The 27,632-nt window shown below is 43.1% G+C and overlaps 1 protein-coding gene across 1 annotated transcript in view; it reads right to left on the bottom strand.

Moving 5' to 3' along the window:
• Positions 1-218: 218 nt before the first annotated feature.
• Positions 219-27,632, bottom strand: part of mfsd4b (major facilitator superfamily domain containing 4B) — a 43,286-nt gene continuing 15,872 nt past the window's right edge. Inside the window, exons 3-4 of the mRNA XM_072246594.1 lie at positions 20,475-20,591; positions 219-2,378 (exon numbers count right to left, since the gene is read on the bottom strand). Of these exons, the coding sequence (XP_072102695.1) occupies positions 1,165-2,378; positions 20,475-20,591 (1,331 nt within the window). The 3' untranslated portion in view covers positions 219-1,164. The remainder of the gene's footprint in view (positions 2,379-20,474; positions 20,592-27,632) is intronic.

Below are 27,632 nucleotides of genomic sequence, written 5' to 3'. Positions count from 1 at the left end.
GGGAATGACCCAAATATTCCTCAAAATCCCCAAAACTTAGATATCACAACTAGATTAAGCTGCTCACAAAATACACTGATAAAACTGAATTTAACTACAAATTCAGTTTTTTCCACTGTGGTGCTGGAATAAGATATTACTATGGGAAATATCAGTAATCAGAATTCAAAGTGCAATGAACAATTACTCTAAAAGTTTAATTTTAATCCAATCATATATAAAATCATTAGCTCGTTTTCAATGAACTTAGAAAAATAATTAATATTTCAATCTCCAGCCCAGAAATTAAGATCTTTCCCCTTTTCCTTAAAACATATGCAACAAAAATACAGATAGGGCAACACACACAAAATGCTGGAGGAATTCAGCAGGCCAGTCAGCATCTATGGAAAGAAATAAACCGTTGACGTTTCAGGCCAAGACCCCTGGTTCCCCCAGCATTTTGTGTGTGTTGCCTTGAATTTCCAGCATCCACAGATTTTCTCGTGCTTGTTAAAATACAGACAGATTAGTGTATTAAAACTGTAACTGCAATACTGCACTGCTTGAAAAAACACATTCACATTCTGACAACCTGGCAAATTTATTGAGTGTGATATGCAAATTTTACTAATATCACTTTAAAGTATTTTTCACAAGTTTTCAGTACACTCCAAATACATGGATAGAGGTTTCATCGAAATCAAGGTTCCAACCCTGACAGCACTTTTACATTCATCTTCCTCTCAAATGCACAGCCATATATTGGAGATATTTCACCCGTACTACTACCAAAATTAAATACATTTTTCATATGATACTATATATGTGACAAGTACCTGTTATCTTTGCGAAGATAATATTTAAAATCTACAGTTTTTGCATCTGGATTATCAGTGATACCCCAGTCCTTAAATCAACTTCTGCTGGAGATAGGTTAAGACATCCCACAACTTTCACAGAAGCAAACTGTCATGCAAGTATTCAAAACTCTTTTCAGCATTAAAACAATAAAATTTACTCATGTTAATTTAACCTAATGACAACCACAAAATTACAAGCAATTTCTTTATACATTCATAGCTTCAGATTTTTTTTCTATGAAATTTAAAAATATGTATCCTAATTGATCTGATTTGTTACAATTTTTGTGTGCCGTCTTGTACATGTCTAAACCTTGAACATTCAATCATTTTTTTCTCTTTCCAAGTTAAGCAGTCTCTTTTTTGGAGAGCAACCTAGATATGGAGGGGAGGGAACAGAAGAAAAGGACATTTGTTCTGGAGAGAACTGTTCCTTAGATTTTCCTGATGCATTTCCAACTGGATTCTTGTCTGTGCCATCCTTTACATCACACATTTCAATGACTTCAAAATCTGCATCATTCCATTCCTCAGGAGCATCATCATCACAGTCGTCATCCTCATTAATTCCTGAACCCAACAAAGCTTTTTGATCTTCACTCTGCGGTTTGACACCATTTGGAGACGTGGCCAGCTTGTACATCACAGGAAACAAGATGGCTGTCATTGTGGAGGTAAGCAGGGCAGTCAGCATTAATATAGGGTAATGGTTGATAGCACTGATACCCTGTAGGTAGCCAACTACAGCTGGAACAACCATCTCACCTAATGCAGCTCCAAAAACAAATAAACCAGCCGACCTTCCAGTGATCTCTGTGTACTGTTTAACCCAGATAATGCCACTGGGGAAGGTGGTGGCCATTGAGGCCCCATAAAGGCCAGTGCCTAACCAGAGAGCGATGTGCTTAGTGTTATAAAGTGTAAGAATCAGGGAGGAAATGGTGCAGCCAATAATGCTGAGTAGTATCATAGCTCCAGGGTAAAGACATGCAGCAAATAATATTGCAAGACCTCTTACTAAAGCAAAAGTTCCCCAGAACAAGGAGTTTAAACCTGCAGCTTGATTGTCACTCATAAGGACAAAGTCTTTTGCATAGGTAAAAATATAGGCTCCATAGACCACTTCTGCCCCAACATACCAGAAGAAGAAGAGAAAGAGAAGCAGCAAAATTGCATTATGGTATCTTGCAAATGGAATCTCCTGCGATGCAACATCAGTTCTCCCTCGATTTGGACTAGACTTTAAATAAATCATGAAAAATGAGAAGGAGACAAAAAGAACAAAGCTTGCAATGATCAGGTATGTCCAAACCAAAGGGGAGAAGCTCTGAATAATCATTTTCACAGTGTTCAATGGTCCAATTTGAGTGTTGATTATTGGGTCATCCGCTCTGTCACTGATATTTTGCATGTTGCCCAACAATGGCTTTGCCAGGATTGGAGTCAGAAACGCACCCAAAGCAAAACTGAAATGTAGGGCCTGCATGTGCAATCCAGCATTCTTGCCCCATGTAACCAAAATTAGCAAATTTCCACCTGGAAACAGACAACAAAAATTAATTACTTCATGCAAGCCAAGAAAACAAACAAAACAAACTAGAATTATACTTAAAGCTTTAAATGTTAAGTGCCACTACCAAAATTGGTAACTACTGCATATTTCTGTAAATAGTATGACACCTAGCCTTAAAGGAGTCAACCACATTGCTATAATTATCACACAGGCCAGCTAAAACAACAGACCTCCTTCCCCAAGTAATAATAATAAATACACCAGCAGTGAATCAAATGCTGACAAGAAACCTCACAGAAACAGTTGACATTGACAGAAAGGAACTCAGAACAATTATCATCAGAGAAGTCCTGATTAACTTTATTCTAAGGTCTTCAAAGTATAGGCTGTTGGGATAGTTGATATATGGGTTTTAATTTTACAAAATTTCTTGAATTTAGGGGAAGTTCCATAAGACTGAAAACTAAGAAATGAAATTCCATTTTTCCTCAAAATGGGGAGAGAGAATCAGGAGACAATGGATCTGCTTAATTAATATTCATCAGTAAAACCAATGATTACCTCAAATCTTTAAGCATGTTTTTGTCAAAGGGAATTCATGTTTGTCCAATTTATTGGAATTCTTTGAACTATAATGTGCCAAGGATAAAGGGGAACTGGTGGTTACAGTACACAAGACCAAAAAGGCATTTGATAAAGCACAAAAGTTACAGTGGAAAATAAAAGCTTGTGTCAAAAATAGCATATTGGTGAAGATAGAAGATTGGCTAACAGAAAACAGAGAGGAGGTATAAATGGGTGTTATTCTGGTTGGTAAATTGAAACCAGTGATATGCTACTGCGACCAGCAAATGACTTCAATGAAGGTATGGTTGCTAGATTTTCTGAAGACAAAGGTAGGAAAGTTGCAAGGAAACATAAGATGGTTAAATATGTAGCAAAGTTCAGGCAAATGCATCATATGGGAAAATATGAAAGTAGCCATTTTGGAGGAAATACAAAGTAAATTGAAATAATTGGACTTTGAGGAGCTCCAACATACAGACAATTCTGTGCGTTTATTTATTGAGATACAGTGCAGAATAGGTCCTTGCAGCCCTTCCAGCCACACCGCCCAATAAACCCTCCCTCCCCCAAGCCCACCCCTAATTTCACCCTAGCCTAATCAAAGGACAATTTAGATAGACCAATTAACCTATCAACCATTACTTCTTTGGACTGAGAGGGGAAACCTATGCAGTCATGGGCAGAACGTACAAATTCCTACAGACAGCAGCAGGGTAATTTTGCAGAAATATCAGGTAACTAGGAAACCAAAAATTACTATTTATCACAAGAGAAACCAAATACAGAGGAAGGACAGGGTAAATGCCTACATCTGGAATACTGTGTACAGCATTGGCTTATTTAAAGGAGGACATTAATATGTTCATTATTAATGATATTAAGCAGTTCAGAAAAGATTTGCTATTAACAGATCCCTGGATAGTGGCAGATTTTTAAGAGAAAAGATTAGAAAGGATAGGTAGTATCTACAAGCTTTTAGAAGAGTTGAGAGACAATTGAGAGAATGGAGGGATATGGGTATTGCATTGACGAAAAGGATTAGTTAAGGGCTTAATTACTAGTTTAATCAGTTTACAACATCGTGGGCCAAAGGGCTTGTTCCTGTGCTAAACTATGTTTTATACAAGATCTTGAAGGATCATGACAAGATGGATGTGGAGAGATGTTTCCCCTCAGGGGTACAACCTTGAACTAGAGCTCACTGCTTAATTCAAAGGTGACGCAAAATTCTCTCAGAGGGTCTCAACTCTGGAACTCTCCCTTAAAGAGACATCGAAGCAGAGTGAGAATACTTTTAAAACAGAATGTGAAAAGTTACCAGTGACAAACAAATATTATTCTTCGTAACCCCACCAGCCTCCGGGTCCAACATATTATTCTCCGTAACCCCACCAGCCTCCGGGTCCAACATATTATTCTCCGTAACCCCACCAGCCTCCGGGTCCAACTTATTATTCTCCGTAACTTCCGCCACCTCCAACGGGATCCCACCACTAAGCACATCTTTCCCTCCCCCTGCCTGCTTTCCGCAGGGATCGCTCCCTACACGACTTACTTGTCCATTCGTCGTCGTCCCCCTCCCCCCGCCCATCCCTCCCCACTGATCTCCCTCCTGGCACTTATCCTTGTAAGCGGAACAAGTGCTACACATGCCCTTACACTTCCTCCCTTACCACCATTCAGGGCCCCAGACAGTCCTTCCAGGTGAGGCGACACTTCACCTGTGAGTCGGCTGGGGTGATATACTGCGTCCAGTGCTCCCGATGTGGCCTTTTATATATTGGCGAGACCCGACGCAGACTGGGAGATCGTTTTGCTGAACACCTATGCTCTGTCCACCAGAGAAAGCAGGATCCCCCAGTGGCCACACATTTTAATTCCACATCCCATTCTCATTCCGATATGTCTATCCATGGTCTCCTCTACTGTAAAGATGAAGCCACACTCAGGTTGGAGGAACAACACCTTATATTCCGTCTGGGTAGCCTCCAACCTGATGGCATGAACGTCGACTTACTAACTTCCGCTAATACCCCACCTCCCCCTCGTACCCCATCTCCATCCCTCCCCCTCCTGTCTTCTCCTATCATTTTGGATCTCCCCCTCCCCCTTTCAAATCCCTTACTCACTCTTCCTTCAGTTAGTCCTGACGAAGGGTCTCGGCCTGAAACGTCGACTGCACCTCTTCCTAGAGATGCTGCCTGGCCTGCTGCGTTCACCAGCAACTTTTATGTGTGTTACCCCATCTGTTATTTATTTTTACACACACATTCTTTCTCTCACTCTCCTTTTTCTCCCTCTGTCCCTCTGACTATACCCCTTGCCCATCCACTGGGTTTTCCCCCCTCCCCCTTTTTCCTTCTCCCTGGGCCTCCTGTCCCAAGAGCCTCTCATATCCCCTTTGCCAATCACCTGTCCAGCTCTTGGCTCCATCCTTCCCCCTCCTGTCTTCTCCTATCATTTTGGATCTCCTCCTCCCCCTCCCACTTTCAAATCTCTTACTAGCTCTTCCTTCAGTTAGATCTGATGAAGGGTCTCGGCCTGAAACGTCCACCGTACCTCTTCCTAGAGATGCTGCCTGACCTGCTGCATTCACCAGCAACTTTGATGCGTGTTGCAGTGACAAACCAGTTGGGGTTATGATCTGATCTATCATAACGTTATTGAACAGTGGAACAAGGGGTTGAGTTCCCCATTTCTACTAAATTGTAAGTCCATATACAGGTACACATTCCTTTATCGGAAATTCTGAAACCCAAAAAGCTCCGAAAACCGAAGTTTTTCGCGCCAACAGCTGACGTTACTCAGGTGTGATGTGGCAGCACTAGCAGAGGCTGCCAGATGTCAGTTGTGGCTCAACGCTCAACTGGTTACACCTGCATTTGCCGTTCGCTGATATTTTGTGTTCACTGTTGACTTCGTGTTTAATTTCACCGTGAAAATGTCAAAAAGAGCTGCAGATACCCCTATGGGTAACAATGAGAAGAAGAGAAGGAAGCATCTACTATTATCAATAATGCAGAAAGCAGAGTTATTGCAGAAGCTTGATCGTGATGTGTCTGTGCAGCATCTTGCTGAAGAAAATAGTGTCGGAACTACCACTGTATATGATTTAAATAAACAGAAAGACAAGTTACTGAAGTTTTATAGCGACGTTCTACATTTATTCCAATAAGTCATTTACCATGTGTTTGATTTGGTTCGTTTGAAGCTGTATATTTTTATATTTTATTCAATGTTTTTGTTGGAAATAAAATTTTTTCTTGTCATTATTCCCTAAACAATACAGTATAACAACTATTTACATAGCATTTACATTGTATTATGTATTATAAGTAATCTATAGATGACTTAAAGTATACGGGAGGATGTGCGTTGGTTTGGTGCGCTGCCGGGTCCTAAAGTCCACCGCACTGAGACAGGTTAAATAAGGGACTTGAACATATGTGTTTTTTGGTATTGGGGGGAGGGGGGGGGCCTGAAATCCAAAAAATTCTGAATTCCGAAATGCAACTGGCCCCAAGGATTTCGGATAAGGGATTGTGGACCAGTAGTTCCATGCTTCTCATTGCTGATACAACTTCATTATGCCAGCTTTATGGAATCACTGAATTTAAAGTCCCGAGATTCCAGTACCTCTTTAGGACTGTTGTAAAATCCCAATTTATCATTCACCCAGGACTACATGTACTTAGATTATTAGGCCAGTAACCCAACCACTATGATGCTGTGCTCTTGGAGTCGAGGTTCAATTCATCTTTGTGTGCTTAACATCAAATTTATAATAGTTTTCATCCTTGCAAATGGGTCGAGTCTTTCCAGTGAGTTGCTGATCCAGAAGATACACAAAAAGTTGCTCTAAGTATATTCATGAAGATGCTGCAATACTAATCACAAGTTCAGAATTATCAAAACTCTCGAGCGTCTATCCACAAGGAGATGATTAACATACAACAGTACGGCACAGGATCAATCCAAGCAGCATCCTGGTGAACCTCGTCTTCATCCTTCCTGTAATCTAGTGACATGAAGTAAACCAGTACTCCAAATGTAGCTCCATCAAATGTTTATAACATGATTTTCCAACTTTGATACTCAGTGCCCCAAGCAATGAAGGCAAGAATGCCATTCAGCTTCTTTATCATCCCGTCTACTTGTGTTGCCACTTTCAGGAGCTATGGACATGGACTGACGTATAGAGGGATCGTGGTGTGCTCCTGTGGGTCTTGCCATTTATTCTATACTTTCAACTCAAATTTGACCTCCAAAAGTGCAATGCCTCGCACTGTCCAGATTAAACCATGCCATTTCTCCACCCATATTTCTAACGGATTTCTATTTTTTTGACGACCTTCTTTACTATCTCACTAGAAGAACAGCACCTCATATCCTCTTGAGTCATCTACAATCCAATGTAAACCCACATCCCAGTGTTCCTTTCTTTCCTGATCCATCCAGATCCTTTAGCACCTTCCCTAACCCCACACTGCCTCTTTCCCAGAATATCCACTGTTCTCTAACCTGTTTCTTCACCCACCCACCCCCCACATCCCATTGTTCTCTAACCTGTTTCTCTAGCCCCCCCCACATCCCACTGTTCTCTAACCTGTTTTTCTACCCCCCCCCAACATCCCACTGTTCCCCTTTTGCTCAGCATTCCTACCTTATGTGGTTCCATTTACCAGAATCCATAATCTTTGTTGCTCCAGTATCACCCTCCTACCTCTGTCACTTTCTTTTCCCTTTCCTCCCCCACCAGCTCCATCTGGCCATCAATCTCTCCTTACCTAAAATCACCTACCATTTAGCAGCTCCTGCACCAGCTCTCTCCTCTGGCAAAGTTACTTCAACACTAAGTCCTGATGCTGGGTCTCAACTCAAATTGTTGACTGTCCTTTACTGCCACAGATCCCACCTGTCCTGCTGAATTTCTCCAGCAGCATGTTTGTTGCTTCCTCACAACAATGCCAATTTGTGTCATCTGCCAGTTCACTGATAGCCCAGCTTCATCACAGGCAAACAAAGGTTATGACAATCACCTCTACAGAATACCATTGGTCAAAGAACTCCAGTCAGAATTACACCACCTCCTAAATCCAAACCAATTTTGAATCCTACTTACAAAGTCACCACAGCCCTCACATCCTCTGGATCAGCATACCATGATGCAAGTTGCTGAACGCATAACTAAAGTCCATGTACACAACATAAACTGGCCTACCCTCATCATCATCATGCCTCAAAGTCTCATTCAAGTTTGTGAAACGTGACCTCCCTTATACAAAGTCATGCTGATTACCCTTAATAAGTCCATAGTTTTCCAAATGTGACTAAATTCTACCACCGATGCAAGGCTCAACAACCTATAATTTGCTGGATCATCCCTATTGTCCTTCGTAAAATGAAGCTTAACACCAGCTATTCTCCAGTTCTCTGGGATATCTTTTAGACCATAAAATATGGAACAGAATTGGGCCATTTGGCCCATCGAGTCTGCTCCACTACTTCATCATAGCTGAAACAATTTTCCTCTCAGCCCCAATCTCCTGCCTTCTTCCCATATCCCTTCGTACCCTGACCAAACAAGAATCTGTAAATCTCTGCCTTAAATATACACATACAAACTTGGCTTTCACAGCTGCCTGTGGCAAAAAATTCCATACTCACCTCTCTGGCTAAAGAAATTCCTCATCTCTGTTCAAAAAGGACACTCCTCTATTCTGAGACTGGGTCCTCTGCACTTAGACTCTCCCTCCATAGGAAACATCCTCTCCAAATCCACTCCAAGGCCTTTCACCGTCCCTTAGGTTTCAATGAGGTCATCCCTCATTCTTAAGAATTCCAGTGGGTACTGGCTCAGAGCCATCAAACACTCTTCATATGACATCCAAATCTGGAATCATTTTTGTGAACCTCCTTTGAACCCTCTCCAGTTTCAGCACATCCTTTCTAAGGAGCCCAAACCTGCTCACAATACTCCAAGTGAGGCCTCAACAGTGCTTTACAAAGTCTCAAAGTTACATACTTGCTTTTATATTCTAGTCCTCTTAAAATGAATGCTAATATTAGCATTTGCCTTCCTCACCACAGACTCAACCAACAAATTAACTTTGTCCTGCACATTGACTCCCAAGTTCTTTTGCACCTCAGTTTTTTGTATTTTCTCTCCATTTAGAAAATAGTCAACCCTTTAAGTTCTTCTACCAAAGTACATGACCAAACATCACCCAACACTGTCTTCCATTTGCCACTTCTTTGCCCATTCTCCTAATCTAAGTCCTTCTGTAGCCTCTCTACTTCCTCAAAACTACCTGCCCTGCACCTAACTTCATATCATCTGCAAATGTTGCAATAAAGCCCTCAACTCCATCATCCAAATCATTGATATATAATGTAAAAAAAAAAATTGGTCCCAACACAGTTCCCTGTGGAACATAGTCACTGGCAGCCAACCAGAAGTCTCCCTTTATTCCCACTCTTTGCCTCTTGCCAGTCAGCCACTGTTTACCCATGCTAGAATCGTTCCTGTAATACCATAGGCCCATAGCTTGTTAAGCAGCTTCACATGCGGCACCTTGTCAAAGGCCTTCTGAAAATCCAAATACACATCAATTGATTTTCCTTTGTCTATCCTGCTTGCTATTTCTTCAAAGAATTCCGACAAATTTGTCAGGCAAGATTTTTACTTGAGGAAACCTTGCCGACTACAGCCTATTTTATCGTCTGCCTCCAAGTACCCCGAGACCTCATCCTTGAATATCGATTCCAACATCTTCCCAACCGCTGAGGTCAGACTAACTGGCCTATAATTTCTTTTCTTCAGCCTCTCTCCCTTCTTGAAGAGAGAAGTGACATTTGCAATTTTCTAGTCTTCCAGAACTATTCTAGAAACTAACAATTCTTGAAAGATTATTATTAATGTCTCCAAAATCTCTTCAGCCACCTCCTTCAGAACTCTGGGGGCGTACACCATCTAGTCCGGGTGACTTATCTACCTTCAGGCCTTTCAGTTTCCCCAAAAACCTTCTCCCTAGTAATGGTAACTTCACACATTTCATGACCCCTGACACCTGGAACTTCCACCATACTGCTAGCGTCTTCACAGTGAAGACTGATGCAAAGTACTTATTCAGTTTGTCCACCATTTCCTTGTCCCCGTTACTAATTCTCTAGCACTGTTTTCCAACAGTCCGATATCCACTCTCACCTCTCTTTTACACTTTATGTACCTGAAGAAACTTTTGGTATCCTCTTTAATATTATTTTCTAGCTTACTTTCGTATTCCATCTTTACCTTTTAAATGACTTTTTTTAGTTGCCTTCTGTTAGAATTTGAAAGCTTCCCAATCCTCTAACTTCCTGCTAATTTTTGCTCCATTATACTGTATGCTGTCTCTGTGGCTTTTAGTTTGGCTTTGACTTGTCTTGTTAGCCATGGTGTGCCTTTACAGTACTTCATCTTTGGGATGTACATATCCTTTGCCTTCCAAATTGCATCCAGAAATTCCAGCCACTGCTGCTCTGCCTTCACCCCTGCCAATGTTCTTTTCCAATCTACTATGGCCAACTCCTCTCTCTTTCCTCTGTTATTCCCTTTATTCCACTGTAATACTGATACATCAACTTTAGCTTCTCCTCTAAAATTTAAGGGTGAATTTGATCACATTATGATCACTTGCCCATAAGGGTTCCTTTACCCTTGATTAACTCTCTAATCAATTCCGGCTCATTTCACAACACCCAATCCAGAATAGCTGATCCCCTAGTGGGCTCAAGCCAGCACCAACCTGATTTTTCCAATCTACCTGCAAATTGAAATCCCTCATGACTATTATAAAATTGTCCTTTTGGCCTGCATTTTCTATCTCCTGTTGTGGTTTGTAGACCACAATCTTACTACTGTTTGGGGGTCTGTATACAACTCCTATAAGTGTCTTCTTACCCTTGCAGTTCCTTAGCTCTATCCACAAGGATTCAACATCTTTCAACCACGTCATCTCTTTCTAATGATTTATCTTCATATTTTACAAACAGCGATGCCACTTCCTCTGCCTTCCTACCTATCCTTTCAATACAACGTGTATCCTTGGACATTGGGCTCCCAGCTATAATCTTCTTTCAGCCACAATTCATTGATGCCCACGTCATACATGCCAATCTGTATCTGTGCTACAAGTTCATCTATTTTATTCTGTATACTACCCACATTCAAATATAACGCCTTAAGTCCTGTATTCACCCTTTTAGATTTTGTCCACCTTTTACATTGCAACTTATCCTGTTGACTGCAATTTTGTCCTGTCATCAGCCTCTGCTTGCTAGGAGTCTCACTACACATTGCCTCTGTTTGTAAACCAACTACCTCATCTTCATCACTATCACTCCAGTTCCCATCCCCTGCCGAATTAGTTTAAACCCACCCGAACAACTCTAGCCAACTTGCCACAAGGATATTGGAACCCCTCGGATTCAGGTGTAACCTGTCTCTTTTGTACAGGTCACACCTTCCCCAGAAGATCCAATGATCCGTAAATCTGAACCCCTGCCCCCTGCACCAGTTCCTCAGCCACGCTTTCACCTGCCAAATCTTTCTATTCTTACTCTCACTGGCACAGGCAGCAATCCAGAGATTACTACCCTGAGGTCCTAGAACATAGAAAATTACAGCACATTACAAGCCCTTCAGCCTACAATAGTATGCCAACCATGTTACTTACTCTAGAAAATGCCTAGAATTTCCCTAGCGCAGTCTATTTTTCTAAGCTTCATTTACCTATCTAAGAGGCTCTTAAAAGACCCTTTTGTATCTGTTGACACCACTGCCTCCAGCAGTGCATTCCATGCACCCACCACTCTCTCTGTGTCAAAAACTTACCCCTGACATGCCCTTGGTACCTATTTCCGAGCATCTTAAAACTATGTCCCCTCATGTTAGCCACTTCAGCCCTGGGAAAAAGCTTCTGGCTATCTACACGATCAATGCCCCTTATACACCTCTATCAGGTCACCTCTCAGAAAGGCAGTGTCCATTATTAAGGACCTCCAGCACCCAGGGCATGCCCTTTTCTCACTGCTACCATCAGGGAGGAGGTACATAAGCCTAAAGGCACACACTCAGCAATTCAGGAACAGCTTCTTCCCCTCTGCCATTCAATTCCTAAATGGACAGGGAAGTTTTGGACACTACCTCACTTTTTTTAATATACTATATCTCTGTTTTTGCACATTTTTAATACTGTATATTCAATATACATAATTGATTTATTTATTCTGTTTTTTTCTCTCTCTGCTAGATTATGTATTGCATTGAACTGCTGCTGCTAAGTTAACAAATTTCACGTCACATGCCGGTGATAATAAACCCAATTCTGATTCTGATTCATATCCTCCGTTGCTACAAGAAAAAAAGGCCAAGTTCACTCAACCTATTCTCATAAGGTATGCCCTCCAAACCAGACAACAACCTTGTAAATCTCCTCTGCACTCTCCCTCTAGTATCCACATCCTTCCTGTAGTGAGGTGACCAGAACTGAACGCAGTACTCTCAAGTGGGGTCTGACCAAGGTCTTATAGAGCTGTAACATTATCTCATGGCTCTTGAACTCAATCCCATGGTTGATGAATGCCAACACACCATACGCCTTCTTAACAACACTGACAACCTGCGCAGCAGCTTTGAGTGTCCTATCGACACAGACCCCAAGATCTCACTTTTCATCCACACTGCCAAGAATCTTACCATTATATTATCTTCATATTGGACCTACCAAAATGAACCAATTCACACGTACCTGGGTTGAAGTTCATCTGGCACTTCTCAGCCCAGTTTTGCATCCTATCGATGCCCCACTGTAACCTCTGACAACCCTCCAGACTATCCACAACACCCCCAACCTTTGTCATCTGCAAACTTACAAACCCATCCCTTCTACTTCTTCATCCAGTTCATTTATAAAAATCACAAAGAGGAGGGGTCCCAGAACAGATCCCTGTGGAACACCACTGGTCACCAACCTCCATGCACAATACAAAGCATCTACAACCACACTTTGCCTTCTGTGGGCAAGCCAGTTCTGGTTCCCTTGGATCCCATACCTCCTTACTTCTAAATGAGCCTTGCATGGGGAACCTTATCAGATGCCTTACTGAAATCCATATAAACTACATCCACTGCTCTATCTTCATCAATGTGTTTTGTTACATCCTCAAAGAATTCAATCAGGCTCATAAGGCCGACCTGCCCTTGACAAAGCCATGCTGACTACCCCTAATCAGATTATGTCTCTCCACAAAAATGTCCCGTTTCTCAGCTTTCTACCTTGCTCCCTAAAATCTCTCTTCAGGACCACCTCAACTTGTCCACCTATGTCATTGGTACTGTGACGACAGACCAAATTATCAGAAGATTGATGCCGATAAGAGGACAATGGGGGAACATTCAGAAATGTTAATGAGAGACGAGAGGGATTAACGAAAAGGAGACACAGTTCCGAGTATTGTCAGAGACCGGTTGCTTTGAACCCTGAACTGTTTGAAGTTTGATGGATAGGCGATGCCCCAGCAGGGGGATAAAAAGGGACAGGTTCGCTAAGGCAACAGACACACAACTCCACGAGGTAACGAGACCCTGGAAGCGGTGTGCCCCCACAAGTGGTGGGAGTTTTGGAGGTCTGATCGCTGGACCAGCCATAGACGCACAGGGTAGAAAGGTATGGGTCGGCGGGAACCTGGTGTGTGTGTCCGCCCTTGCCTGGGTGCCGGGTTCACCGCAGAAGAACGATCGTATCTGGAACGGAGGGGTCACAGTCGGTGACCTCAGAAGACATTACAAAGGGCTCGCCCAAAAGCTAACTGCGAGGAATATCGAAGGTCTGTTTGGAATCCGATTTGAATATTCATTCATTCTCTCTCTCCCTCCCGAACGGCACAACAGCGATTACTGCGAACTGAAACTGAACTGAACTCTGTCACTTGTGACTGATCATTTTACCCCTAGACTGCGATAGAGCTTGATTGATCCTATTATCCTAGTTCTGTGTACATGTGTGTGTTTATTCATTGCTAACCTGTTGCATTTATATCCTTACTATTAGAGTACTGTATTACTTATTTCTTTAATAAAACTTTCTTAGTTCCAGTAATCCAGACTCCAACTAAGTGGTCCATTTCTGCTGGTTTGGCAACCCAGTTACGGGGTACGTAACATAAGTGGGGTTCTCGTCCGGGATTTTGAACGCTAAATTTGGGACGGGGTAAATTGATTGGGTTAAAATTCCCAAAAGAAAGAAAAGGCAAACAGCAGAAATGGAGACTGAGGAATTTCTAAAGGCGCCGACCTTGGAGGCATTAGAGGATGCCAGGAAAGCGGAATTGGCAGCTGTGGCCAAACAGTTGAATCTTGTTAAGGGGAAGTCGACAATGAGGAGAGAGGAGATACACAGAGCTATCGTAGAGCATTATGTGTCTAAAGGTGTGTTTCCCCAAGGGGAGCTGGAGGTGATGTCTATTGGAAAACCTGGTGGAGACGCAGTACAGGTGCAGCTTGAAAAACTGAGACTCGAGCACGAGTTCCGGGTAAGACAGCTAGAACGCGAAGAGAAGCAGTTAGAATGGCAAGAAAGAGAGAGGCAATGGGAGCGAGAAGAGAAAGAGAGGCAGTTGGAGCGAGAAGAGAGGCAGTTGGAGCGAGAAGAGAAACAGATGGAAAGAGAATTCGAGCTGGAGAGGTTAAAGATGAGGGCAGAGCAGGGGCCCATGCCGAACCAAGGTGAAGGGTTCAGGGCGACCCAGAAGGTTAGGCTGGTTCCCCCATTTGACGATACCGATGTGGATCGGTACTTTCTCCATTTCGAAAAAGTTGCTGCAAGTCAGGACTGGCCGAGGGATAAGTGGGCTGTTTTGCTTCAGAGGGATAAGTGGGCTGTTTTGCTTCAGAGTGTACTTAAAGGAAAAGCCCAACAAGCTTACTGGGCTTTGTCCGCGGAAGACGCCCAGAGGTATGAGGTGGTGAAAGAGGCCATCCTCAGGATTTATGAGTTGGTCCCGGAGGCATACTGGCAGAGGTTCCAGAATGCGAGGAAGCAGTGGGACCGCACGTACTTAGAGTTTGCCCGTGAGATGCAGACATATTGTGAGCATTGGTGCGCCTCGAAGGGGGTAAATGGGGATTATGACAGACTGCTACAGCTGATCCTGATTGAGCAGTTTAAAGGTTGTGTCCCTGATGGTATGAGACCCTACCTAGATGAGAAAGAGGCAGACACTTTAGCCGCAACTGCTAAGTTAGCGGATGAGTACGCGTTGATACATAAAACAAAGTTTGCCCCGAGTAAAGTCTACCAGAAGGGTAGTCAGGACGGCGGGGAGAGTCCACCAGTAAAGTCAGTAAGTAAGCCGGGGACTAGTGAGAAGGATAAGGTAGACCGGGAGCAGTCTGGTAGGAAGTCTCCTGGGGTCATATGTTATAATTGTGGGAAAACCGGACACTTTGCATCCAGGTGCTTTGCCCCAAAGAAGGAGACGGGAAAGGGAAAGGCAGCGGTTCCGACTGGCTGTATTGAGCTGGTAAGCAAACTGCTAGGAGAGAAGAGGTCTGCCAAAGTTCAGAAGGGCGCGAGAGGTTTATCTCGGCCGGATTGGTGTCGGTGAAGGAGGGGTTAAACCCAGTTCCAGTACGGATCTGGAGAGACACGGGAGCATGTCAGTCATTGATATTAAAGAGTGTGTTAGACTTTAGTTCAGAGACCGAGACTGGGAAAGTCAGGGTCATAAAAGGCATTGGGAAAGGGACTGAGGCAGTACCTTTGCACCAGATACAACTAAAAAGCGACTTGGTCTCTGGACCAGTCACGATCGGGGTGAGGCCCGAACTGCCGATGAAAGGCGTGGAAGTCTTACTCGGTAATGACCTCGCCAGCAGGGAGGTGTACCCAGCAGTGAGGTTGACAAGCCAGCCTGCCAGCATTGAGGCCCCGCCCATGGACTCACAGGTTCATCCCGTTTGCGCAGTGACTCGGCGTGTGTCCAGAAAGGCTGCCGAAGTAAATTTAGCTGAGACGTTTCTACCAGCCTTGTACCAGGGGGAGGTAGAAAGTGAAAAGAAGGAGCGTAGTGAACCAGGAGGAAGTGAAGGAGTTGAGGCTGACTTAGCATTAGCAAGGAAGGACTTCGTACAGACACAGGAGCGAGACGAGGACCTGATGGTTTCGGCGGAGACAGCTCTCTCTGAAGCAGAATTAAAAAGGGAGCCAGTAGGCTATTGTGTGGAGGAGGGAGTGCTAAGGAAGAAAGGGAGACCAAGTACCGTGCCCGCAGATGAAGAATGGGGGATGGTGCCAAAAATTTATGGGGATGAGATTCTTAACCTGGCCCACAAGATACCCCTCGGTGGACATTTTGGGGGGAGGAAAACAGTCGGCGGAATCATGAAAGATTTTTACTGGCTGCACAGGAGGAAGGATGTTATTGACTATTGCAGACATGAGTTAACACAGGTAGAGGCTATTAACATGCTAAAAGCTCACCACGATCAGAAAACAGATCTAGCTGGTGATATCATGAAAATTAATGAGGCTAGGGTGCCACCTGATAAGGGGAAAACCCATTTTGAAAAGATAAGTGTGGTGCTGACCAGATGGGAGAGCTCTATTGTGTTGACCAACTTTGCTGATGAGTTCTCTCCCTTAATCCCCGAACAAAGCGACCTGCTAAGAGAGCTAATTAAACGGTACGCACACGTAGGTCCAGATGACCCAAGGCGATGCAAAGAGCTGGGACATGGAGCTGTCATCACATCAGGTCAGCCTAGTGAGCAACACCCCTATAGAATGATTAATTCAGTGACAAAAGGGCTAAAGAACACAGAAGTGTTTCTTGGCGATGGAGTGGTCTGGAGTAACACATGGGAGGATCTGTTTAAAAAGCTGTGTGAAGCCAGCCTGACAGGGAACCTCGCAAAAAGTGAGTTCGGCCGCGCCAAGGTCACTTATCTGGGATTTGTGGAAGGACAGGGGCAGCTGGCTCCGATGCAAGTTAAGGTGCGGGCTATCTCTGAAGTCCCCACCCCGACAGACAAGAGAGTCCTGAGAAGGTTCTTGGAGATGGTGGGGTACTATCGGAAGTTTTGCAGGAAAAAAAACAACTTTGCGGATAGTACCCACCCTCTTACTAAGCCCTTGCTAGAGAGTGCTAAGTTGGTATGTGACGACCCTTGTTATCTGTGTCCGGGGCGAAAACCACTGAGAAGTTACACTGATCACAATTCAATAGTGTTTTCGGCCACTATGAAGTTTGCTAAGTTGGAGCCTGGTTTTAGAAGATTATTAAAATAACACATATAAAAGGAACAGAAAATGTGATTGCTGACTGTCTGTCAGGTGTTGACAACTTAAAATTCTATGTATTAGCCAAATAGCTGATAAACATGTATATTTGTGTGTAGCTGATAGTGTATTCATGACTATAATTTTTACCCCGGTAAAAATCCTTTGAAGGATAGGGGTGTGACGACAGATCAAGTTATCAGAAGATTGATGCCGATAAGAGGACAATGGGGGAACATTCAGAAATGTTAATGAGAGACGAGAGGGATTAACGAAAAGGAGACACAGTTCCGAGTATTGTCAGAGACCGGTTGCTTTGAACCCTGAACTGTTTGAAGTTTGATGGACAGGCGATATACCCCAGCAGGGGGATAAAAAGGGACAGGTTCGCTAAGGCAACAGACACACAACTCCACGAGGTAATGAGACCCTGGAAGCAGTGTGCCCCCACTAGTTGGTGGGAGTTTTGGAGGTCTGGTTGCGGGACCAGCCATAGACGCACAGGGTAGAAAGGTACGGGTCGGCGGGAACCTGGTGTGTGCGTCCGCCCTTGCCTGGGTGCCGGGTTCACCGCAGAAGAACGATCGTATCTGGAACGGAGGGGTCACAGTCGGTGACCTCAGAAGACATTACAAAGGGCTCGCCCAAAAGCTAACTGCGAGGAATATCGAAGGTCTGTTTGGAATCCGATTTGAATATTCATTCATTCTCTCTCTCCCTCCCCAACGGCACAACAGCGATTACTGCGAACTGAAACTGAACTGAACTCTGTCACTTGTGACTGATCATTTTACCCCTAGACTGCGGTAGAGCTTGATTGATCCTATTATCCTAGTTCTGTGTACATGTGTGTGTTTATTCATTGCTAACCTGTTGCACTTATATCCTTACTATTAGAGTACTGTGTTACTTATTTCTTTAATAAAACTTTCTTAGTTTCAGTAATCCAGACTCCAACTAAGTGGTCCATTTCTGCTGGTTTGGCAACCCAGTTACGGGGTACATAACAGTATCAATATGCACCAAGACTTCTGGCAGCTCATCCTTGCCGTCTAGAATGCCATGGACCCGATCCGAGACATCCCTGATCCTGGCATCAGGAAGGCAACATACCATCCAAATGTCCCTATCGCACTCACAGAACCTTGTGTCTGTTCCTCTGACCGACCAATCTCCTATCAACAACGCAGTCCTCTTCACCTCTCTGATCTTCTGAGCCACGGCACCAGACTCAGTGCCAGAGACTTGGTCACTATGTCTTCCCCCCCCCCCCAATAGGTGGTCGTCCTCAATAGAACCTAGTAGTATCTTATTATTGAAGGAATGGCCACAGGTGTACTCTGCTCTGGCTGTGCATTTCCCCTTCTTCTGACAGTCACAGTTACCTGTCTCCTGCAACCTATGGGGTGATTACCTCCCTATAGCTCCTGTCTATCACCACCTCATTCTCCCGAATGAGTTGAAAGTCATAGAGCTGCAGCTCCAGTTCCTTAATACGTTCATTCAGGAACTGCAACGGTGCACCTGGTACAGAAGTGTTTATCTGGGGGCTGGACTTCCCACATCCCACGCAGAGTACAGAATACTACCCCTGGAGCCATTCTCACTAATTTACTATGCCCTAACAGATGAAGAATGAACAAATAGGACAGAGAGAGTAAATTACAAGACAATGTACCTCACCCAAGCCTGATCTCGCCTAATCCTGATAAGCCAAAGCCACTCTAAACACTGGCACAGTCCAAATGAATGGCAACTCCACTTGCACCTGTGCTATTTTTATTGGCCTTTTCTGATCAATCCCTCTTGCCAATTGATCACTCCTCAACTCAGAAAAACTGTCACGAAATTCTGCCTTCAAGATCTCGATCACTGCTGATTAAAAGATAGCTCTTTTCATGTACCCTGGTGTGGCTTAAGAGAATAAAATACCTCTTTCAAGGCTTCTCTCTCAATATCAAGATAGATCCCATGAGGCCCTGGGACATCCATCTTGACGTTCATCAAAAAAAACCAACACCGTCCTTCTACCATCCTTTCTTCCTTGCACAAATAAGTCAACTCTTCCAAGTGAGTTGTTAATCCAGAAGATACACAAAAAGTTGCTCGGAATATATTCATGAAGCCGGTCGGTGTAGTGGCATCAGCAATAGACTTCAAGGTGAATGGTCCCTGGTTCGACCACAGATAACAGCAAGGGGGCAGAGAGGAACAAATATATTCATGAAGATGCTGCAATACTAATCTCAAATTCAGAATTAACACTAAACTTTGGAAGCTCTCTATCCACAAGGAGATAATTAACACACAACAATACAGCACAGGATCAATCCAAGCAACATCCTGGTGCCGATCTCACTACTTCCCCTTGGAGAACACTCATTTAGTACATTGAACACTTACTCTGGCTCCAAGCATAAATCCCCTGCTTTGTCTTTGAGTAGTTCTACTCTCTCCCTAGCTACCCTCTTGTTTTTAATGGATGTATCGAAAGCTTTGGGATTGCCCTTTGACAGTGACCCCTTTTAGCCCACCTAATTTCTTGTTTTAAGCTCTTTCATGTTTCCTTTATATTCCTCAAGAGGCTTGTCTCACTTCAGCTTGTACAACCTTATACATCCTTTTTGTTTGACTAAATTTACAACATCTCTTACCATTAAAGATTCCAAAACATTGCCATCAAATTACAATACAATGGAGATATCGGGAACTGTGCCAAGTTCAGCATTTAATATAGTGAACAAGAATGTGTGCAGATAACATATTAGGCAACAAGCATGGTTTAATCATAGTGAAAAGCATATGTGCATCTACACCACAGGTTCCCCATGCTGACAGGCTATTAGAAGTAAACAGGTTTTTTAAGAAGTTTTGCTGTAACTAACCTATACAAGTGAAAAGCACAATAACATTGTGGAGGTACTTACTGAGAAACAACAATACTAAATACTTTTAATATAGTTGAACCCAAACCTGTCTCCAGATACCAAATTTTCAGCTTCATGATCAGCAAACGAGTGAAAAGTTCGGGTTTGTGGGTTGGTGATAAGGGGTGGTAATGTATTAAAGAAAAACAGAAAACAACAATTTTCAGGATATACAAATTAGAATGTAAGTTCTAATTACTGTGCCTAGCTTGGATTGGGATCAGCAAGAGCAAAACTAAAGAATCGATAGTTCATATTGTAAAAAATATGATCCTGAATTTACAGATTGGAAAGATTTACAGACCTGTGTCCAGCATGCCCATTGAAATTCCAATGAGGGACATCAGTACCATCAACAGCAGTATCTTCGTTGACCATGGAATGATGTACAGTCCCACCGCAGTCATCAGCATGGAAATTCCTGAAGTATTCACACAAGCAATAAGACCATATAACACAGATTTGGATACTTTTGAAATTGTAAACTTGAGGTGGCACATAATTAAATGGTTACTTTCTTCCTTCGAGAAAACAATCACTTTAAATTTGCCTGTATCTGATCTACAGACACGGACAAAGAAGTCACCATCAATTGCTCTTGATGATACTTTATCCAGGAGAGACAAATGTGGCTTGAGGCTTCAGCTACAGGTAAATAAATGGACACTTCTGCAGTTCAGATGACAAATTCCCAGTGATAAAGTTTAAGGGAATGGGGGATTCTCAGATTCCTGTGAACAATGGATTAAGTACTGACTACGTCTGTCACTGCAGTGTGTTTGAATAATGTCTTACAGCTGCCTTCTTTGGAGCAAGATAAGGGTTAAAGTTCACCCAGATCCACATAAGATGTCTCTGGGCTTTTCACACCTTTTGATTTTGACAAAAAGCAGTACCTGATGGAAATTAGACAGAACATTTATTTCTTAATTAAAGCATAAATTTGACAGATGTTCTTAACGGCCATTAAGATGTCATTAAGTTGTGGCTCCAGCAAACCAGGTAGGACATTCTTTTCTTTAATTAAGGTGGCTGGAGTGTCTAACAAATTGATTGCACTTTTGTATCAATAGTCCATTGACTTGACGGGAATAGTTATCAAATTGATTGTTCTCTGTATCAATAGTCCATTGACCAGACCGGAATGGTTATCAAACTGATTGCTCTTTTGTATCGGTGGCCTTATAACTTCTGACATCAGGCAGTGAACTTGTAGAACCGCTGGGGAGATGAGAAAGGTTCTCTCCTTGATATCGGGTCCAAGTTCACTCGCCGGCTGAGCTCGAAGAAATAAACGGGTGAAAAGATAAGTAACGATCTTTTTGTGCTGTCGTTATTTGATCCAGCAAAGTTACGTTTACATTTGGTGCCATGACTCGGATCCCAACATAGGGAATGTCTCTCTGGGCTGAGTAAGTGACAGGGGGCTTGAATCGAACAAAAATGAGTAGCTGGGCACCCCAAGATAGTTTACCTCTGGCTACTCCTTGTGTCCGACCAAGCATTTTTGCCCCTCGCCCATTGGGACTGGTACCTTGACGGGACTGGACAATCCGTTTAGACACAGGATTTTAGGTAAGCAGTTGTCTCTTTTACATTGCTGCGGGTGACAGGATATGGCCGGTTGAAATTTGATGATTCGGAAAAGGGGTTGTGCATGTCTCACGATATGGCCGGTTGAAATTTGTAAATAATACGAGACTGGCAGCCTGGTAAAATCCTGACCTTGGCAGCAGAAATATGGCCATTCGAATTTTAATGAGAAGTTTAGGATAAAGGAACAAAGGCCTGCAGAGTATGTGAGAGTTGTTTTTTGCAAGTATTAATGGAAAATAGGCTAGCAGTTTTTTGTGGGAATTAAAGGCTGCGGGTGACATTGGGTATTCTGTATTGTTCCTAAGGAAAGAATAGGGACTGGGGACCCCAGTCAAGAGAGGTGGCCACCGCTACCTGACGGATTTGACCATATCCAGCTGCCTGCTGATAATATGGCCGGCTGAAATTGATTAAGGGGGAGGCAGGCTGGCTAAATTTCTCACCCAGTGGCTTGTGCCTGGGCCCTTGTGTTGTGTATTTTGTGTCTAAAAGCTGTCTGTCTCATTGGTTTGTCTGTGTTTCATGTATTTGTGATTTTGGCTACTTGCTTTACTTCGTACAGCACTTTGATCAACGTGGTTGTTTTTAAATGTGCTATATACTTTACTTGACTTGATAATTAAGAACAACTGATAAGGGCAATAATGGGACAGGCCCTTGATACAGCTATGTGTGACCAAATACCAGATAAGAAAAGGACCTTGGGATGTTAAGTGCAGCGCTAACAAAGAAACTAGGGAAACAGTGTGGCTACCAGGGGAAAGAAGCAGTAGGTTTAATTTGGGAAAAGAATTGTGGTAAAAAGTGGAAATTATTGATTAAAGAATGGAAAGGTAGAGCCTATACTAAATGGAATGGTACCTTACTGGCCAGCTGGAGGAATAATGCATGTGATAAAGGGATAGAGGTATGTGCGGCAGAAGGGACTTCCAAGAGTTCGGAGACACTGCAGGCAAGGTGCTAATGGGTAGAAGGGAAAAGAAAGAGAGAACGAGAAACAAAGAACACAGGCAAAAGCAGATATGGGGGGAAATATGTAAATTGCAGGGGGACACCCCTGAAGGAGAGCGCAAACTACGGTCCTAAATGGGTTGCCACATTGAACCTCAGACCAATTTATGGGTGACCCCTGCAGGGCAGGTTTGTGTTCCCTCTGTGTTCTTATCTATCTTGATAGATTATGTAAATAATTGTACATAATTGGGCAAGGAGGGAATGGTTAATATCTTGGTGCCCTGATTTCCAGCAAGCAGTTGAAAAGCAAGCCACAGCATGTGAAAAAAAAACGAATGCTGGAAAGGGAATGCCTTCTGTTTCTGGAACTACCCCCTTGCCTGGTGGACCTTTTTCTTGTCTGCAACTTGATTTTATAGAACTACCTTGTAAATATTGCTTGGTAATAGTAGATATATTTAGCAGATAGAGGCTATACCCACTACTGATAATACTGTTGTAAAAATATTAAGAGAAGTGGTTCCCTGTTATGGACTCCCGGAAATGATAAGCTCAGACAATGGACCGCACTTTGTAGCCAAAATAAATTAGGAAATCTGCAAGGAATTGGCTATAAAGCAACAGTTCCACTGCACCCACTACCCAATGGCAGCTGGTATAGTGGAACGAGCAAATGGAACCTTAAGGAATAAGCTAACTAAACTTATGCAAGAAACTGGGCCAACCTGGCTTAAAGTTCTACCTTTGACCTTGTTCCACATGAGGATCACACCCTCAGGTAAAACGGGGTTATCCCCCACCGAGATTATCTACGGGAAGCCTGGGGGTCGGAAATGTCCCGACTTCCCCTTCCTGAAAGGATGGACATGCATACCTTAGAGAAGGGATGGGAAAATATTTATGCAAATTAACTAAAACTCTCTGAAGCTTGCATTCACAGGTACAACAAGCCAATTGAGAGAATTGAAAGAATGACACCCAGCCTAAGGGTGACTAATCCACCATTGAGCCTGGAGATTTTGTCCTGATTAAGAACTGGGCTCGTAAGAAGTTGGAACCAAGGTGGAAAGGACCGTACCAAGTGCTACTGACAACACCTACTGCAGTGAAGGTGGAAGGGCAGCTCCGGTGGATACATCGAACGGACTGTAAACACGTTACTGGCGGAACTGATAAGGACTGAAAATTGCATTGGTTAATGATTATTTTAATGACTCTAAGGGAGGGTGATCCTGACCCTGTTTCGGGAGGCCCCCGTGTTAACACTTTTCTGTCCCTCCTACACTAAGCAAGTAGAACGGGGAGCATGTTGGGTACGTTTTGTATCATGTTGCAGAAGCGACAATCTGTTCTGAAAAGTTATCATGTAATGATAAAAAGGAGGGAATGATAAAGTTTAAGGGAATGGGGGATTCTCAGATTCCTGTAAACAATGGATTAAGTACTGACTATGTCTGTCACTGCAGTGTGTTTGAATAATGTCTCACAGCTGCTTTCTTTGGAGCAAGATAAGGGTTAAAGTTCACCCAGATCCACATAAGATGTCTCTGGGCTTTTTACACCTTTTGATTTTGACCAAAAGCAGAACCTGATGGAAATTAGACAGAACATTCCTTTCTTAATTAAAGCATAAATTTGACAAACGTTCTCATCTTTGTCACTAAGTTGTGGCTCCAGCAAACCAGGTAGGACATTCCTTTCTTTAATTAAGGTGGCTGGAGTGTCTAACAAATTGATTGTACTTTTGTATCAATAGTCCATTGACTTGGCTGGAATGGTTATCAAATTGATTGTTCTTTTGTATCAGTGGCCTTATAACTTCTGACAATTCTGACATCAGGTGGTGAACTTGTAGAACCGCCGGGGAGATGAGAAAGGTTCTCTCCCTGATGTCGGGTCCAAGTTCATTCGCCGGCTGAGCTCGAAGAAATAAATGGGTGAAAAGGTAAGTAACGATCTTTTTGTGCTGTCTTTATTTGATCCAGCAAAGTTACATTTACACCAGCAGCCCTAGAATTCAATCACCTACAGTATCTTGGTTTTTATAAGCTACTCAAAGTAAATCAGCATTAAAAGTAAATCTTAATTAAATTTAGCCTACTTCTGTCAAACCCTGCTCACCTTTTCAGATCAGATCCAACCATCTGATCTGAGGTTTAAGCAGCTTTGGCAAAAAGAGACACTATTCAATTTCACAGAATCAAAGGAGATGCAAGGTGATTGTAGAAGCAAGAATCAGTGTCGTTATTTGGATCATCATGGGTAAAAATTGCAGAGTTTTTAACTAGGCTGGGGAAATAGAGATAAAAGGGGTTGGTAAATGGCAACAAAGAGAGACAGACACTGGATAGGCAGGTGATCAGTATTTGTTACTGATCTTCAAAGGCATAATGCAAGCTTATGACTGAAACACTGACTTTATTAGCGTATAAGCTTCATACAAGCCTCCACTGCTTATAGAAGGCATGTTTGGATTGAGATATCCTCATTATACAGCATATGGTGAATGACATAACCAAAACCATAAACAAGTATACCATCTTTTCGATAATAGGAAAGACTGATTAGTAACCGCCCCTTCTATCAAACATAGCCTCCTAAATCGTAATGCAAGATGATCAAATTGTGGCAGCCTGCAAACTGCTGATTTTTCTTTTAAATGGATTGTTCGTCCAAGGTGGTGGTCATCCTGCAGCCACAGTATCCAGGATGGTCATCCAGAAAGACTGAAATGTAGTAACTGTCAGGATATGAGTGATTGCCTAGGATGGTGGCTATAATAATCTGAAATACCGCAGTCTGGAGGGCAAAATCAAAAAGGTCAAAGTTCAGAGCTTGGTAAGTCTGGAGGTAGGGGTCCAAACGGTGAAACCACTGGGTCAGCTTGTTCAGAGGCCAGAGGCCCAATGTCTGCAATGTCAGGCCAGGGACTCGAGTCCAGGGCCAAAGGCATGGGCCTCAGAGGCAGCCTGTCCTGCGGTTGGAGACCTGTCTCTGTGTGTGAGTGGGAAGGGGACTTGGTTTGCTGTTGTTGTCTTCTTTTGTTTTGTTGCTGCTGCTTCTCGTGGTGTTCTGCTGAACATTATAGGCATGCTATGGTGGGCTTGTAATGTGTGACAACACTTGCGGACTACTCCCAGCTCAACTGTGGGTGTGTGGCTGTTAATGCAAATGACACATTTCACCGTTATGTTTAACCTACATGTGATAAAGATGAATCCAAACTCTGAAGGTGACACTAAAGACAAGAGAAATTGCGGATGGTAAAAATGCAATGGTCTTGAGCAATCCCACAGTCAGAGTTAAATGAGTGGTTCTCCAACTCTCAGTGTCAGAGCCACATGGGCTGCCTGCGTGGTGCTAGGACGAAAGGGCGATAAACTCCGTAAGGGTAGAGGAAAGAGGACAAGTCACAAGTCAGCACTCCTTGTAGTTAGAGTTTCAGGAGCAAGAGAGCAAGCTATAAAGTAGGACTCCTGACTGCAGTCTACAAGACCATTCGACATTAGAGTAGAATCAGCCCTTAGGCCCATCAAGTGTTCACCATTTGACCATGGCTGACCCATCTCCCTCTCAATCCCACTCTCCTGCATTCTCTCCATAACGTTCCGTGCCCTGACTTATCAAGAATCTATCAACCTCCTCTTTAAGTACACACAGTGAACTGGCCTCCACAACTGCGTGTGGCAATGAATTTCACAGATTCAACACACTCTGGCTAAAGGAATTCCTCATTTCCATTCTAAATAGACATCCCTCTATTCTGAGACTGTGTCCTCTGCTCCTAGACTCCTCCAGCACAGGAAATATCCTCTCCACTTCCATTCTATCTGGGCCTTTCAACATTGGGTCGGTTTCAATGAGATCCCCCTCATTCTTCTAAACTCCAGACCGAGAGCCAAACACTCAAATGTTAACCCTTTCATTCCCAGAATCATTCTCGTGAAACTTCTCTGACCCTCTCCAATGACAACATATCCATTCTTAGATAAGGGGTCCAAAATTCTACCTTCAGGCCTTTTATTTTCCCAAGAACTTTCTCCCACGTAATGGCAACTTCATACAATTCTGCCCCCTGACTCTGCCAAACTTCACAGCATACTGTGTCTTCCATAGTGAGGACTGATGCAAAATACTTATTCAGTTTATCCACCATTTCCTTGGCCCACATTACTACCACTCCAGCATCATATTCCAGCAGTCCAATGTCTACTCTCATCCTTCTTTTACACTTAATGTATCTGAAGAAACTTCTGGTATCCTCTTCAATAAACTTTTGTATTCCATCTTTTCCTTCTTTATGACTTTTTTAGTTGCCTTCTGTTTTTTTTTTAAGTTTTCCAATCCTCTAACTTCCCACAAATCTTTGCTTTATTTTATGCCCTCTCTTTGGGTTTAATATTGGCTTTGATTTCTCGTCAGCCACAGTTGTGTCATCCTGCCTTTAGAATATGTTTTCCTCTGAGGGATGTATACACCCTGTGCTTTCTGAATTGCTCCCAAAAATTCCAGCCATTGCAGCTCTATTGCCATTCTTGACAGTGTTCTTTTCCAAACAATTTTGGACAGCTCCTCTCATGCCTCTGTAGTTCCTTTACCTTAAACACTCTAATCAATTCTGGTTCATTGCACAACACCCAATCCAGAATAGCTGATCCCCTAGTGGGCTCAACCACCAGCTGCTCTAAAAAGCCATCTCAGAGGCATTCTAGAAATTTCCCCTCTTGGGATCCAGCACCAACCTGATTTTCCCCAATCTACATACATATCGAAATCCCCCATGACCATCCCCCATTGCCTTTTGCTATGCATTTACTATTGCCCATTGCAATTTGTAGACCACATCTTTACTACTGTTTGATGGGGTGGGGTGGGGTGGGGTGGGAAAATAATCTGTACTCAAATCCAATCA

The sequence above is a fragment of the Mobula birostris genome, chromosome 2, assembly GCF_030028105.1.
Source record: "Mobula birostris isolate sMobBir1 chromosome 2, sMobBir1.hap1, whole genome shotgun sequence".
NCBI classification, from domain to species: Eukaryota; Metazoa; Chordata; class Chondrichthyes; order Myliobatiformes; family Myliobatidae; genus Mobula; species Mobula birostris.
Note: the sequence above shows the minus strand (reverse complement) of the source record. Positions and strands in the feature narration are given on the sequence as shown.